Consider the following 17,572-nt stretch of genomic DNA (forward strand, 5'->3'; position numbering starts at 1 on the left):
CACTTGTATCTTGAGCAACGGCAATGTAGAATATGGCACCATTTCTTGTCGTCCAGTTAAGTTTTGCAGAGTCTTGGCTGCAGTCGACTGATACCGAGATATTGATTGGGCTGCAGGGAACTGGAGAGAGAGGGGGTGCCATTTTACATACAGTGAATACAGAGCGCACCAGTAATGTACTGTAAGTTTCACCTCGTAGGAATGATATATAACACTACACCTCACAGAGCTCCCAGTACATACCAGTCTGAGCCGGTCCTCCCAGCACCTTGGTAGTGTTGCAGTTGTCATTGGAGGCGGTGATCCACACGCTGAGGTGTTCGCCACACGGCACACCGGTCAGGGCGCAGCTGTTGGAGGACGAGGTGCAGTTGTAGCTTTCTTCAGTGTTGCCCCGTGCCTCCAAATTGTAGGACAGAGCTCCAGCAGCAGAGTCCCAGGTCGTGATCAGCACATCAGGTTGACACTGGTCTGATGTCTTCACATTTGTTGGGAGACAAGGAGCTGGAGGACGGGGAAAAAAAGTGAGGAGTGAAGCAGTGTAGTATGTTGCTCTCTCTTATTTTATTTTATGCATTTTCAAACTATGCATTATGTAATTTTCTGACTTCATTGTGACTTCCTAATGATGTCATGTATCTCAAACCTCATTGTTTTTGTCTTCTCATGGAAAGGAAATGATACAATACAATATGATCAAAATGATCTTGTTACAATTTGAGAAGAATAACAATTAAATAGTGTGTCTGTTGTGTGTAAACAAACCAAACAATGTCTCTACTCACAGGTTTGGACAGACTTGGGCTGGCTGACTTCACTGTTGCACCCGGAGCTGACAGCGTACACAGTGTACCTGTAGAACTGTCCACAGTTGACATTAGAGAAGTAACACACGGTGTCCACTGTCTTGCACACAGTCACTTCGCCGGCGTCGTCCACCGCTGTGGCCACGTAGTAGTAGGTTTTGTTGGTGGGCGCCCAGGAAAAGAGGATCACATTGCTGGAGCATTCGTGCTGAGTACTGAGATTGACTGGAGCACAGGGGACTGAAGGCAACAGAGAGGAGACAGAGAATCAGACAGGATTCCACAATAAATGGGGCATTAAATGCAAAGTGGTGGAGAGGAAATCTTTTATAATAGTTAGTGAACTTTGTAAAACACCATATTGAATTCAAATATAATAATTTTTGGGTTCTTTCCACTTTTACTTCTAGTCCACTACATTTTGACTATACAGTACTTTACATGTTCACATTGGCTTTTATATTTGTATAAGTAGTCAATTACAAGAGGGGAATCGGTTGATTGATCCTATCACAGCGATCAGGTAACATTAGACCCCGCCTCCTGCAGCAGCATCACTCACAAGTGAATTCAGAAGAGGCCGAGACTCAGTTATAATGATGTAGGACATTGTTCACTAGGGAATAGGCTTCACTCAGCAAGTCCTTTTACTTTTAATACTCAAAGTATATTTAAAAGAAAGTAGAAAAGTTAGTTGTACTTTTACTAGAGTACATTTTTGTCGATATATTTGTACTTTTACTGCAGTAAAATGTCTGAGTACCTCCACCACTGTTGATTCAGGAGGTAGATAAATACAATCTCACCTTCTGTTATTTGAAAGTCCACAAATATTACATTAGGAACCAGGGATCGGACTCCTTTTGTAATTGACCTCTTTGTATGCATTCAGTAATTCATCAGCATGAAACAAACATGTGTGCTGGCTGTGTGAGGATATCAGATCATTTCCCCAGGTGGACTGTATGTGTGTGTCTCCTCCACCTTGTCACTCTCACACTGATGACTATAGCTGACCTTTGAGATAACTCCCTGATTGCAGTCGACTGTATAGATCTTTAGATTGACTGGTGTTAGGTGGCAGGTCTCTGTGGCTAATTAGAGGGTGTGTATCCCTGCTCAGCATGAGAAAAGAGCATGGGACACCATGGGAGAAACCTAAACAGCATCCCACAGGACAGACTTATGGGGAGGGTGAGTGAAGAAGAACTTAGATTACTGTTTTTGTCCAGAGGTGTAACACGAGTGTGTGCGTACATGTGTACAACATACACAGAAAGGCGATAAGGCAAAGACAAAGCACACGTTGAAAAGGGACTGACAGACAAATACAAGCCCCGTTTTTTGATGCTCTTCGTGCTCTCACCTGTCTCGAACATGGCAGAGGCCTCTGAGGTGTTGCTGCAGTCGTCAGAGATGGCCGTGACATGGACCTGGTACTTCTCGCCACAGTTGAGCTGGGTGATCTGACAGCTGGTGGAGGCCGATGTACAGTTTAAGGACTGGTCGCTGCTGTCAACAGCTGTGGCCCTGTACAAGTTGGCCCCAAACACCAAATCCCAGGTCACTGTCACCATGCCACTGGAGCAGTTGTAACTCACGGAGATTGTCGTCACCGGGTTAATGGCTGAAGGAAAAGTGTGGGAAGAGATGAAAATGATTAATCTTGAGTCCCCTGCAGGCTCCCTTTGAAAACTCAAAAAACAAGAGTAACATTGTTTTGCCTTCTTCATACTTTGTGTCTTTCCCATATTTTTATCAGCTCATAAATTTAAATTGTTATCCAACACCACCAGGGGACAATTAAGGGGCGGAGTCAAGGGGACACTGGCTCCAGCTGAAATCTGATTGGTCCCTGAAGTGACCCTGTCCTGTCTTTACTCATAAAAAAAAAAACTAGCCACGAACAATACTAACAATAAATACGACAATTTGTTAAGATTTTATATTTTCTAAGCTTTTTTGAAGTGGTACCTGATCTAGAAAGATCTAAGCTCTGCCATTGTGCCTCCCTATGTAACAGCAATACTTGATTTCCATGTTTCGTCACCTTCACTAAATGTTACCATTTCATCGACCGCATCACTTGATAATGTATTTATGAAAAGCGTTTTTAACACATTAAACAATGACGAAATTAAATTTAACAATACAACTCAACACCAGCTTTAAAGGGAGACTGTATGAATTCATTCCTTTGTTAAAATACTCACTAGATGTAGTGTGGTTAACATTTGTGGGCTCCCCAGGCTCCAGGAAGACGTTAACTGACGATACTCCCACTGTATAGGTGGAGCAGGGCTCCAGATTGGTGATGTCCATGGATGTGCCTGAAGTTTCTTTGATGACTGGCGTGTTGCTGGGGTTGTCGATGTCGCTCACAGTCACTTGATAAAGCAGAACTTTACTCACAGAGCCCCACGTCAGGTGAGCCGAGCTGATTCCCATTGATACGAGGGCAACACCAGTTGGTGGCTGCACCACTTCCAAGAGAAAATACAGGTGTTACTCTCATGTAGTTAGAAATCACTCACTATGGTTTTGTTTAACTTGAATGAATGGTTCACACATGACTTGCAGTTAAGTAGCTCTCTGACAGTCAAGCTGGTGATTCCTTTTAGACAGAAGGGATTTAGGGTCAACTACATCAGCATTTTGTGTGCTCTTACATGTCATGATTGACCTTATACTGCTTTTGGCACCACTCCCGGCAATGTTGGAGGAGAAGATGTAACAGTTGTAGGTTGTAGAAGGTGACAAGCCGTCCATTTGTCCTTTCAGGGTTGTGAAGGTCTGGTTGTATTTGATTACGGGAACAACAAACAACACCTCCACAAACAGGGTGTAGCTGTCCGCCCCCGTCACGTTGGACCACTCAAACTCTATAGACGTACTTGAAATAGCTTTGGAATAGGTGATCTGAGATGTGGCGGGCACTGTGGAAATGTAACATAAGGAATTCAGGGTTACTCAACAAAGGGATTTTTCTGACTTATTTAAATGCATCTTTATTTAAAGTGTGTCTTTACCTGTCATGGTTATTTCCACATCTTGACACACGACGTTCCAAAACTCAAGGACCTTTAGTGTAACTTGGTAGACACGTCCGGGTCTTAACCCCTGAACCAGCCTCTGTGTGCTGGGTGCTGACTGCATCACCGCCACAGTGGCGAAATTGGTTGAGTTCACAACCTTCAAGTCCAGCATGTAAAATGAAGCTTTGGGGTGGCTGCTCCATATCACATTCAGTGTAGATGCTGACTGAGACGTCACTGACACAATATTACATCCTGAAAAAAGAAAGAAGAAATTAATAGGTGATTTGATATATTTATAAACAGTAGAGCAGAGATTTTAATTTAATTTACATCGTAAAATACTCTGTAGAAATGAACATACTGAAAGAAAAATAAGAAACTGTATAATATTATAATAATATCAGCGGTGTGATAACATCAATGTTATCTTTAACCAGAAAACCTCATCTAATATTGTCCATTTAGGAATATTGTTTTCACACATAAAAGATAACGTCAATATTGAGCAGTTTATATATGAATTCAGCCTTTATTGGAGTATTGTTTTATTGTTTCTTTGACAAGGCAAGTTTATTTTCATGGCCCACTTCAACAACAAGGTTTTTCAAAGTGCTTTGCATAAAAATGTGTGAGGCTTCCTGAATTGCAATAAGCTAAAGGCACAAAAAGAGCATTAAAAACACTAAGAACTGCTTGAGAGAAGAATGTCTATCTAATAATCACTCATGTCCACGTGCTGGTTCATTAGAAATACTGACCAATAGGAGAGTTTACTCTTAATTGGATGAATAATTGACCACAATCAGCTGTTTTTACTTTATCTACTTTACTTTCAGTATTTTCTTTGAACTAGCAGAACTACAAAGATATGAAAATTCATTGGGCTAATATTTGATTCACTGTAAAAATGATAACCCATCCCACTTCCCTGATTGGGGATGGTGCTTCTGAAATCAGTCAAAAGACTCACCTGTGGCGGAAACATGTTGTATCTAAAAAAAAATCATAAAGTGAATTAATGAAGAACTATTACAAAATAATTACATGATAATGATACAACAACAAAAAGAACTGAATAAAATGTATAATTACCTGTATGACAGACAAAAGAATGACTGATGAATAAAACGTCCACATCTTATCCTTTGTTAGTGTGAAGGCTTCAGGAAGTTAAATCCATACGTCTGTTTTGCACTCAGCAGCTCATCTGAAATCTGTAAAGGCTGACCGCTGTAGATCAACTCCATGGGAACCAATCAGGACGTCCTAAAAGAGGACAGGTAGATGCCTGTGGGCTCCCTGTCATTGTGAGAAGGAAGTATGTGGCTGGTTAGGTGGAGGTGGGGGTCAATCCCCCACCCCATTATGCTCAAACTGCACGTCTTCCATGTCCCTGGAAGATTTTTATTTATTTGACTCATAACTTTGGAGTCTTTGTCTGAACTGGACCAATGTAGCTTTGAAGTATAAAAAGATACACACACAGAAATTACATCATTTTTTCTTTAATAATTCTTCCTTCCTTGTGTAAACACAGGATTGGTAACTGTGAGGTAACATGATCTCCTTTGTATGACACACTGAAAGGTGAATTGACCCCAGTCCCTCCACTAGATCCTTCCTGGATTGATGTCATTTTGTCTTGGAAATGCTCATTAGTCATCATTCTATAATGGCTGGCTTTTGGCCTGTGTTGGCTGGTGAAAATGGGACAGGAACAAAAGTGTGTGCTCTTGTCATCAGCTCGGTGATGTTTTGACCATTGGCATTTGTAATCATTTTTGTGATGATATAAACTTTGAGTTGATTTGAAATTGGATAGAGCTATAGAGCTAGATATTTGAGCACCATATCAGTTTGAAACCCGAAGCTAAGGAATTCCAATGCAGCAAGAAAGTACAGCTCCGCTTGAAATTCAACAAACATGCAGCATAAATATTAATTAAATGGATAAAGTTGAATGAAATTAGTTGGAAAATACAAAACTTGTGAAACAGGGTTTTCATATAAGTTGCAATCTGAAGGTGGTGCGAAAAAAAAAGATAATCAACTATGGTTTAATATTTATTTAAAGGAATAGGGTCAACTATTTCATCTCAATTGAACTACACTTGGCACTTGGAAATAGAGGTTGGTTCTATAGTTTGTCCTTAGAAGGTCAATAAAATATGTATTTTGTAAGATTTCAAGACAAAAAATTTAGTTTTGTAGAGCTGGACATTAAAAACAAGTTGAAGGTGGAAACTTCATCAGCATACAATTTTAATATCACACCATGTTTGTGTTATAATGATAATAATGGTCCTGTGATTGATCCCTGGGGTTCACATACTATGAGGGAGAAGTAAGTTCAACTTGGTCAGACTGCTTTGAAAAGCCTGGGATTAAATCTAAATTAATGTTTGGCTTCATGTTCAAATTGTATTTATCCATACAGTATTATTTAATTTAATAAAGTTTAATCTCATATGCTTTTTTGCGATACAGGATATTGAAAACAACCCAAAACTGACTCACAACTTCCTTACCAGCTTAAGTGAACAGGGATTTCCTGCTCACAGTATGTGCTGTATCCCGATTTTAGGCTTAGTGTTACCGAACTGAATGTGATCGCTTCTTGTGTGTTGCAGTGTGTAACAAAAAGAGCTGTTGATAATAGGTCCACACCTCTGTCTCTGCTCTGAGCTCTTCCTGGTGGCCTGTGTTTTACTTGAGCATTATCTATCCCATTGTGAGTGTCCAGTAACTCTCGATGCGAGAGCCAACGATCCTTGAATACGAGCAGCTTTTTGTAAATTGAGCCTGGTAATTGTGTTTTTTGACCATCATTCTTGTCTGGGCCATGATACATGTGATCAGTTATACAGTACAAGGAATCTGGTTTTCCTTTCAAAACAAATATATTACATAAATAAATCACAGATTAAAAGCAGATTTAAAAAAGTGAGTTTTGAGTCCATTTTTGAAGGAGGTGAGTGAGGGAGGATGTCTGAGGTGTGGGGGGAGAGAGTTCCAAAGGGAGGGGGCCCTGTCCAGAATGAGAAAAATGTAATCCAGTCTACAGACACTCTTTAATATTGAGCTTAAGTGGGATGAAGCCGATAGTTAATTTTAAAGTGTTTACATCAAACTCTTAGTGATTCAACGGGAGAAAAACAGCCATGATACACACTTAGATATCAAGGCCAGTACCAAGGTGCTTAGGAGCACAATATTGTCGGTGCATCATTTGGGTCTGATGATTGATATGAAATTTGAAATGATAAAATGATAATCGGTAAAGATAAAACACACTGGAAGAGATGAATAGATGATACTGAAAAGTAGTGCCATTCTGCTCCACTTTATTCTTAGTTCTAACTCTAAAGTTTCACATTAAAGAAAGACACAAAATGAAATCAGTTGGAGATGTTCAGTTATATTTAGTGTGTTCTTATCATACTGTGCAACTGAACTTCAAAGCCTAAGATTGTCCATTTTGATTATTTAGCCCATCTAACCCTAACCCATATCAAACTATGGATGGTATTTTACAGGATTCGATAGTGACCAGTCTTTCAAGCTTTTCTCTTCAGCCACTGAGCTTGATTGTCCACCATTGAAAGGTATAATACATGTGCAGTGTGCTCAGACAAAGACAGTCCACTTGGGTCAGATATAAAACAATTTTTCAGGTCAGTGATAGTCAACTCATCATGCATTCCATCAACCCAAACACCAGAACATTTCTACCTCTTATAAAGGAGAGAAATAAAAAGACGGCACACGATGCTGTAATGCAGAAACAATGTGTTTTATTGTTGTCGTCTGTCAAGTCAGAGAAAACAAATCCAATGAAAGCAGAGGTAACACTGAATCTGTCTTCAGCAATCTGATCAGACGTATCATCCACTTGGCATACATGACTCCAGGCCACAGAGATGGATACCTGCTGCCCTACTTCTAACTGTGACCCTCTTCTCGGTCAACAACCTGCTTTACAGCCCAGATAAGTCAAACAGCAGCCATACGGAGGTCTTCTACTTGGAGAAGTCCTAAAATGTTATTTCAAATTAGTTTTGTTTTCAAATGATAATTGCCATGATTTCATGTGAGGGTGCTCACTGACAAGTTTCCATTTTTGCTTCCTTTGCATTTATTTGTAGATAAAGTTTCATTAATAATGGGTAACTGTCCGAATTGTTTTAATTCTGTGTTTCAGCTTTTGTTTGTCATATTTATTCAGCAGAAACGGTTTGTTGGACAATTTTTCTTACAAACATTAACAACAAAACAGGGATATTCCTAAACAAGAGTGATATTTCATCTGGTTATACTAGATTGTCACAGGAAACGCAGTCCTGTGTCCGTGCTGGTCTGTTGGTGGTGGGGGTGGGTGTTCACTGTAGAGCAAGAAAAACGAGAGAGAGAGAGAGAGAGAGAGAGAGAGAGAGAGAGAGAGAGAGAGAAATAATCAACATGGACAAAGTGGAAAACCTGGTTATTGCCAAGAAATGGTTGCTTTGTCAGACTTGCTAATAAATAAGTATCATCTTACTACCACTCATCATTGTGTCATGTTCCCACAGCATATCTCCATCTTCATTTACCTGAGTCACGTTCCCCTCTTCATTGTTTCCATGTTTCATAGACAAGACATGTACGTCGGTGTAAAAAGACACGTGATGTCCCAGAATTAAAGACAGACAGAGATCAGCCTCACCTGTGCTACCTGTCTATCTGCTCTCTCATTCACGACTATTGTTATACCAGTGCCCTGTAGATAGAGTCAATTTATGGATACTTGTGATGCCGTCACACTATACCCTTCAAAGTACAATGGACTCGTACTGTGAAAGAAGCCTTCATCACTTTCCTTCACATATGTTCACAGTCAACGGTATGATGTAAAGAAAAGTGTGCTGATTGTCTCAGGATGTTACATAACTCGGTCTGATATCAGGATGGAGATGAGTCACACAGAAACTTACGACATTTAATCCAAGCTTCGTCTTCCACGAGAGATCACTTGAGAGAGAAACAAAGAGATGAGAGATGAGGGCAGCAACACAATTTAAACTGCTTATAATCTAATTAGACTTCAAAGAAACAGTTTAGCATCAGGGAAATATGCTTATTAGTTTTTTTGCTGAGTGCTATGGAAGATTGAACTTTCAGGAGATGGGGAAGCAGCCGGGCTCTGTCCAAAAGTAATTATCTCATAAAGTGACTGTGCCAGTCCAAGAAATTAGGTGGCACAATACCCCCCCCAAAGACAGTAGGCAATTTGTAGGTGGACAAGAGGGGGATCCCATAAACTTAAAACAAAAAAAACCCCATTCCCCTTGATAACCTGTCAATTCTGCCATCCCCTCCCAGTCATCCCCCCCAGAGAGAGTGCTGCATGTCCAGATAGAGAATTTTATGTGTGTGCAGGTATAGTTAGTGCTACCAACTAAATTGATGGATCCGCAGTTTATTATCATGCAATTTGGTGGACCATGCCCCTCTGTAACAAGTAATGCCTTGTATAATTTTTACACTTATATTTTTTACAGTTTCAACAAACTATATATAAGTTGTAAATTAGCTTTGAAGGTATTCTGCAGATTGTGTTTCCTTTGGATCAAGCCAGGCTAGCTGTTTCTCCTAGAATGCTAAGCTACTCTGTCCGGTTTCTGGAGCTTCATAAGTCCTCATGTAACTTTTAGCAAGAAAGTAAACAAGTATAATAACCAAAATGCCAGACTGTTCCTTTAACTACATCTAACAAAAGTGAAGCGTTGAGGATACTCAGCCATACCAGCATTACTTCCTGGGCAGGGAACTGAGAAAGAAAAATTGAACACATATCAAACACAAATTATATGAAGACTTGTGTAATTAATCATGTCGGAGTCTACGTTATGACCTACCCGAGTATTTCCTGGGCTGACAGAATTGGACTTTGATCCTGTTCTGGGTCACTGGTGCCACCACTACTGTATAGACATCCCCACACGAATCCTCCTGGATGTCACAGTGTGTTCGACCAGCAGCTGCAATGCAGGTGTAGTTTGCTCCAGTCCCGTACAACTCTACACTGTGGTTGTGGATCTGAGGGCCCAAAGAGCGCCAGTACACCCTGAGAGAGTTGTTGGCCGTGCGATATAGCTTGATGCCCGATGGACAGCAGGGACCTACAAAAAAGTGAATGGTGTTTTAGGCAATCGAAAAAAAAATTGGGAGTTCCGATCGTGTTTTATGATTTAATCTAACTTGAGTGGCTTCTGGTCAAGTTCTGCATACTTTACAAAATTATCTTATTCACCAATACATCTTTCTATGCCCCCAGTACCTTTGTGACCTCTTCCACCCCTATATGTCATCCCCACAACCTCTGGAATTCAGGCTAATCACCGCTTATTTCCAGCAAGCATTGCGATTATTACTGTTATTATTACTGTTTTTTTTCATTTCATTTTATCTTGTTTTATTTTATTTGATTAATTACCTTCTTTGTTTTCTTAAGTCTGTAAAGTGACCTTGGGTACTTTGAAAGGTGCCATATAAATCCAGGTTATTATGATTATCATTCAATATTAATACATCCTATGTAAATGAAAAGTTTGTATTAGTCCTCACTAGATGAGAATCCATGATACTGGCACTCTGACTTGTGTCCTGTGCTGCTGATGGCTTCCAGGTGGACGCTGTAGTTGGTGCTACAGGTGATGCATCCCATCAGGCAGTGGGTGTCCATGGTGTGGCATTTAGCGTGTCCTTTCGAGGAGGTCAGTGAGGTGATATAGGAGCGAGCTCCATGGCTAGGTGACCATGTCACGTTGGTCATAGCCTGCGTGACCTGGGTCACATTCACAAACGCTGGACAGCACGGACCTTGGGGAGAGGAGTATAGAACGATAATCAATACTGTTGTGCATGTGCGTAAATAGTTACTTGGATAGTGAGAGGGACTCAAATAACCTCTAAATACCTCAAATAATTCAGAACATGGCTCCCTCAGACAAACGTGTTTTAAACTATTTACTGTAATAGAATTGATTTGATTTAACAATAATCCTGGTGATAACCAATCATACTGTCATACCTGTCTCCAAAGATTTACTGTATCCGGGTAAACTCCGTCCTACAGCTGTGGTGGCCAGTGCTGTGACGTCATAGATCGAACCGCAGGGCAGCTGTGTGAGCTCACATGAGCTGTTTCTTGTGTGGCAAGTGTGTGTGTCATAGCGTCCAGTGGCAGTGATTTGGTAATTTGTGTTGGGTGTGTTGGGGGTGGTGATGTGAACTCTGTACGTGGCGTTGTTTGTCTGTGTCATATTCAGGATCTCTGGAGAGCACGGAGCTGTGGAAACATAGACAAAGAGTAAGGGAAGTCATAATGAAATCTCTTAACTCAGAGTGAGTTCTTAGAAAAAATTACAAATTTGGTAATATGATTTGCTTTCTTGCTGAGAGTGAGATTAGAAGATTTGTACTACATTCTTGTCTGTATGGTAAATAGGCCTATAAAACGACATCCTAGCTTAGCTTAGCTTAGCTTACTTTAGTATGAAGACGGAATTTAAGCCAAAAACACAGCTAGCCTGGTTACGTCCAACGGTAACAATATCCACCTATAATAGCATCTCTACCTTTATATTTGGTTTACAGACTATAGACTGTAAATAAAGATGGACGACATGACTGTTAATTCCCCAAAAGTGAAGCCAAAGTGTTATGATCACCACCAGGTGGCTGGCTGCAGTATATGTCATAAATCCAATCCTGTATACGTCAAATACATTTTTCATTTTAGGTAGTTCTTCACATTATAATGATAATAATTACTCATTTAATCCTGTAACAATGAGGTAAAACCTCATAATCTACAGTTGAGACCGACTCTCCATTGGTCGAGCACATGTAGTGGCGGGATCTCACTACAGCAGCTCGATCCCCCGATCACTACTGCACAGACTCCAAATGCACACGATGGCAGCATTTTGTATTTGGGATATTTGGGCTTCATTTCTGGATAGTGGGAGGAAGTGGAGAAGGGTCGTCCATCTTTATTCACAGTTTATTTTACAGACGTTAGATGTTACTGGTCTAACTCTTGGCAAGAAACCAAGCAGGGATATTTCCCCAAATTTTAAACTATTCCTTTAACACAGTATTTATTTGGGTTCACCTGTTCAGGTGGGTTGATCTGCCTATTTAAAAGAATTTCTTGCATTTCACGAGTGTGCAGGTGTGTATTTATTCACTCTACATCTCACCTAATGTGTTTTATATTAGCCTAGTCATACCTGTCTCGTGTGTGTGTGGTGTGCAGGTGCGGTTGCAGCCTCGAGACTCGCTGCAAGGCGTGACTGTCACAGAGTAAGCTGTGTTGCACCTCAGGTCAGACAGGGCGCACACTGGCGCTGTGTCGTTACAGTGCACAACGTCGTTGGTCTGTTCTGCTGTTGTCTCGTACAGCTCGGCCCCTGCGACCGGTGACCACATGACCTCCAGGGTTTCCGTGGAAACCAGCTGTACAGTAACATTCTGTGGACAACAAGGAACTGGGGAGATTGGGTGGGAAGAAAAAAAACATAAATTGGTGAGAATGATAATAACACTGGGTGAATATATCTTTATATCTTATTTTTATATCTTTTCTTGCATCTTCCACACTGCCATTGTTTTCACTTCATGTCAGCATAGTTTGAAGTGTGATCACACTGCAAATTGTTTTCCTCCTAATGTAGTGAATGTTTTGGGCTTGTACTATCAGAAGATGTCTTGTGTTCCACCGTTGGAACCAAGTCAGAGGCGATGATATCATAAAAACAAACCTGGAGGACAACAAACAGGATGATATGGATTTGGGGCTTTTTCTTATGTTACAAAATGGTGTTCAGCTGTTAAGGTTAAATTAATGAGCTGAAAATACAAAACCAGTTGTAATTAACTTTGACTTAAAACCAAACACATGTGTTGGTGGTGATAATGCATGTGGGTGCTTCTGTGCGGTGGTCCTACTGGTGGTGTAGTTGCGGACATGTGAAGAAGGGCTGGAGCCAGCCTGGTTGTAGGGGAAGACGGTGGTTAGGTAGGTGTGGCCACACATGCAGAAAAACTGGCAGGTGGTTTCAGTGGTGTTGCACGAATGCTCTGTCCCATCATCCCTCTTTATGAAAGCTATGTAGTACTCCACCAGCTGCACCTTATCCCACACCAGCGAGCAGTTGCCTGCCTCAGGCTCCTCCACCCAGATGTTCTCTGGAGGACATGGGTCTGGCAGAGAAAGAGGGATGAAGGTTCAGGGAAGAAAATGGACATCGCTTTTTAAAAGGTTATTCATGTTCTAAGATTTGAAAAGTACCAGTTTCATGTTGTGTGGTGAGTATACAACTACAAGGAGATGGTTAGCTTAGCATAAAGACTAAAATAAGGGGGGAAGAGCTAGCTTGGTTACAAAATCACCCTTACTGGTTCATCTGAGCAAAAAGTGTGAATATAACACAACATTTCTGGTTATGTTCAGGATTATTTCTCAATTTGGCACAGTTTCTTCTGTTCAACACATTAATTTGGAAGCTTCCTGGTCAGTGGAATCGCTATTTTCCTGTTTATCATCTTTATGCTAAGCTAACTGGCGATTGAAGCTAGCTTCATAATTATGCTACAGAACTAGAGTGGAATTGAAATTAATCATATTTCTCGTGTGCACATATAGGACATTTGCTGAATGTGTACAAGTAAGGGGAAACCTGATGGCTGATTGGCTAGGCTGCCCACATGGCGCATCTGCAGCAGCTGACTGGACCATTTTCTATGTCATTCCTCTACTCTCTCACGCTATCTACTGTGCTATCCAATAAAGGCATAAAAATCTATCCATTCATCCAATATCTTTACTGTTTATCCTCCAAGGGTCACAGGGGTAGTTTGAGCCAATCTGACATTAGGCGAGAGGTGAGTTACACCCTGGACAGTTTGCCAGCATATAGCAGGGCCAACATATAGAGACAAACAATCATTCACGCTCACATTCACACCTATGGTCTTTGGACAGTCAAATGAAGCCAGAGAGCCTGGACAAAAGACACGCAGACATGGGGAGAACATGCAAACTCCATTCAGAAAGGCCCAGGCCGACCTGGGATCCGAACCAAGGAACTTTTTGCCTTTCCATGCAAACCACTGCATCACCACTCCACCCAACCTTAAAATGTCCACAAAAGCATTAAAAAATATATGTTTACGTAGTATGCTTTATGTTGCTGTCGTTGTGTGTGATATACCCACATGTAATATATTCAGCTGGGTTCGAGGGGCTGCTGGGACCGGCTTTGTTGAAGGCTGTGACAGTAAGAGAGTGGTTCTGGCCACACTCCACATTTACAATGAAACAGTAGCTGTTAGCTGTTGAGGTACAGTTTTCTCCATCAGAGGTAAGGGCTATGTAGTCCTCTGCTCCCTGCACTGGCACCCAGTACACAGTGAGCCCAAGGGACCGACCTTGAGTCAACTGGACAAAGGACACATCTGGGCTTGTTGGACCTGAAAGTGAAAAACCCATACGAAATGATGTCACCACAAACGTACCTATTGGGTTTTAGTGTAGGTTTTCAACTTATCTCTTATCGTGCTTACGTGTGATCTGGCAGACAGTGAGGTCGTCTCCAGTGCGACCATCAGTGTCCCAGGCTGTGCCCTTGATACAGTACCTAGTCCCTCCTTCAAGACCATCGAAGGTTACCATGGTGTCGGTGGTGTTGACTTTGATGCGGGTGCTGGAGCCCTCTCGGATAATGCAGAGTGTGTAGAGGACAGCTTGCTGAACCGCGGGCCAATTCACAAGGATGGTGTCGTTGGTCGGGGAGGTGGTGTTCAACTGTGGTGCGATCACCACTACAGGCAAAGACAAACAAGGACTAATGAGGATTGAAATCAAAATGGAGAAACACATTTCCTACTTCTGTGCTCTGTCTCCCATTTTTTTGAAAGAGGTGTAAAATTTAAAAAAAAATCCCTGTGATTATGTTACATTCATTTCTTCTTCAGGACGGGACACAACCTAGTTCTCATGGTTTCTCTTTTCATATCATGAGAACAGTATGGTGCAGAGGTGTGGATACAGTTTCCACCCTCCTGAGTTGGCTGCAAAGAGCAGAGACTGTGTGACAATGGGCATGAAATGACATGCCGTTAGGGCCGGCAGAGACAGATAACAATCTATTGTCCAGCAGGAACAACAGAAAGGCTGCGTTTCACTCTCCACACACTGATTACCATCTCTAATAAGCTTTTTATCCGTACCTGTCTTGGCCTTGAAGGGATACGAGGGCTGGCTCCTCCCTCCCGAGTTGACGGACATGACGCTTATCATGTAGTTGGTGAGGGGCTGGAGAAGCAGCACGGTGCCGGGGGTGCTGCTCACCTCGGTCTCGAAGAAGAAGTCACCTGACTCTGCCCTCAAGATGTAGCCGGTTGCCCCGGAGACCTCCGTGAACTCGACAGTGATGCTGTCGCTGTGTTTGGAGTAGGCCTGTATGATGGCGGGCACCTCAGGAGCTGGAGGGGAAAAAATCAGTGAAATAGTTCAATTGTCAACAAAACAAAAGCATTTTTAATATTACAGTTATTGATGAAGTCGGGTCAGAATACTTTTAGGATTGTCTTTGTATTTTTTCTATATATAATAATATATAATAAATGCTCAGGTAGCACGTAACTAAGTACATTTACGGTACTTTGTTTAAAGTAAATGTACATTGAATGAAGTGTTTATGTGTTTTTTTCTAATAAAATAATAAGTTATTTTCTTTTTATACAACTTTATATTTCTTTTCTAATACATTTAAGGAATGTAATATTGTAGTTTTTACTCTAACATGTTTATTTTAAATGCAAATAATGCGAATATTCTATAATAATAATCAGGACTTTTTTCAGTTTATAGTGATTTTAAAAAACTGAGAAATGCAGCAGGTCTGTAGTAGTGGAGCTACAGAATGGTTGGCATGCCATTGAAAATTGATTATGAATTGATAATCTTAAGATTTTATGATTGCGTTACAAAAAAGCAGATACAATTAACTGGTCTATGTCAGCGATATAGACATAGACCTTTCTGACTCTTTTACCTTTATGTACATTTAGCTAATAATACTATGGGGTATGTTTGCTTCAGTAATACTTTTCTCATTGTAGCATTGTTACTTTTAGTCGTGTAGAGGATTTGAATACTTCCACTGCTATATAAATCAGTAAGTATTCACATTTCTGTTTGTAAGTATAGTAAAGTTTCTGAATCTAAATCACCTCCTTCTTGTAGTTACTGACCTGTTGTCTCCTCAGTCAACGCGCTGCTGAGGACATTGAGAGCATTGTCCATGGCCTCTATCCGCACAGTGTACAGCGTGTTTGGGGACAGGGAGTTGATAGAGCCCATCACAAAGTAACCACTGAACTGAGCGAAGACAGGGTATTTCGAGGAGTTCTTGGGGGTCGCCGTGATCTTGTAGGAGCTGGCACCAGGCGGGCCGCTCCACTGCACTGTCATGGTCTTAGACGTGACCGTGAACACTGACAATGTCATGTCTAAAGGGGATAAGAGAAGAGAACAATGCTGGGACATATTCAAAAATACTTATATGTATAAATATTGATTTGGGGGGGGTGTTAATTGTCGTTTGTATTTGAAAAATTAAGGGATACATTGTCCATCCTTGGGATTGTCTCAAAGTATCTAGAGGAAAGTGTAAAAGAAGATGATTTACCATTTTCAGCTGCACAAATCTGAAAATGACAAAACATGTCAAATTAATGCATGAAAGGAAGAAATAACCTGATGACAAATGACAGGAAACAGAGAGATGTTTCAAGACAAAGACATCATTCCAGGGGTAGCAGCAGGCTATTGGTATTTCACATTATGTCCTAATTATGACCTGGATCATGTTCTTGCAGCATGAGAGGCAGCAGGCTGCACATTACTTTCACTCAACACAGATTTCAGGGCCGGTCGTTGCAGGTATTTCTTTCAGGTCGGGATGAATTTGTCTATTGAGCTACAGTTGGATAGGCCACACGCACTTGTTGAAAGCAGTGACAGTCAAAAGAGCCAGTGTTCGTGTGTTTGAAAAGTCATGCAGCTATTCACTACTCTTTATCTGGATATATACAAAGTGCACAATGTTAAAAACAGGAATATCTGGTGTGCACTGATGATATTTAAGTTGCTTTCTGAAGTATGTTGTTGCTTCATAGAAAATAAATGTCCTCTTACCTCTGTAATGGTCAATAAAAGTAAAAGTTTCAGCATCGTTATCTGAGTTGCTCCCATGCCTTCAGCCTTTCTGTCTGTTGTACCACTGCCTGGAGGCGAGAGGTGTGATGCTGTTTCTCAAAATGACTTCAGGGAAGCAGCTCGAGCTTGATATTATAATTTGATTTTTTCCCCCTCTCTCTCTCTCTCTCTCTCCCTCCCTCACTCAGATGAAACGACAGGTCCTTTATTGTTTCAGCAAATACCAAAGAGCCCAAAGGCCGTAACTCCTCCCCTCAGGGGGTGTATGAGTGGCGTATGAGAGTGAGAGGAGGAAGCTCACCTGTGATAGACGAGGGTACAGATTGAAAGAAAAAGACACTTTTTAACTTGTTTTTGCGACCACGACCTTTGAAATGTAGAAAGTCGCGAAAATAGTGTTTATTTTCTTAAATCTTTTGTTTTTAATGTCCCATTAGACTCTGCCATCTCACACCTTACAT

The 17,572-nt window shown here is 41.1% G+C and overlaps 1 protein-coding gene across 1 annotated transcript; it reads right to left on the minus strand.

Moving 5' to 3' along the window:
• Positions 1–7,783: 7,783 nt before the first annotated feature.
• On the minus strand, positions 7,784–17,147 carry fndc7a (fibronectin type III domain containing 7a). Its single transcript, XM_035170765.2, has 14 exons — positions 17,091–17,147; positions 16,582–16,600; positions 16,145–16,402; positions 15,119–15,373; positions 14,453–14,710; positions 14,105–14,359; positions 12,836–13,090; positions 12,118–12,375; positions 10,914–11,171; positions 10,448–10,702; positions 9,739–10,002; positions 9,627–9,650; positions 8,815–8,851; positions 7,784–8,226 (listed from the first exon to the last, which is right to left on the minus strand). The coding sequence occupies exons 1-13, from the start codon at positions 17,145–17,147 to the stop codon at positions 8,820–8,822; spliced, it is 2,448 nt and encodes an 815-aa protein (XP_035026656.1). The 3' UTR covers positions 7,784–8,226; positions 8,815–8,819.
• Positions 17,148–17,572: the final 425 nt, after the last annotated feature.

This window comes from Hippoglossus stenolepis, chromosome 11 (assembly GCF_022539355.2).
Source record: "Hippoglossus stenolepis isolate QCI-W04-F060 chromosome 11, HSTE1.2, whole genome shotgun sequence".
Lineage (NCBI taxonomy): Eukaryota > Metazoa > Chordata > Actinopteri > Pleuronectiformes > Pleuronectidae > Hippoglossus > Hippoglossus stenolepis.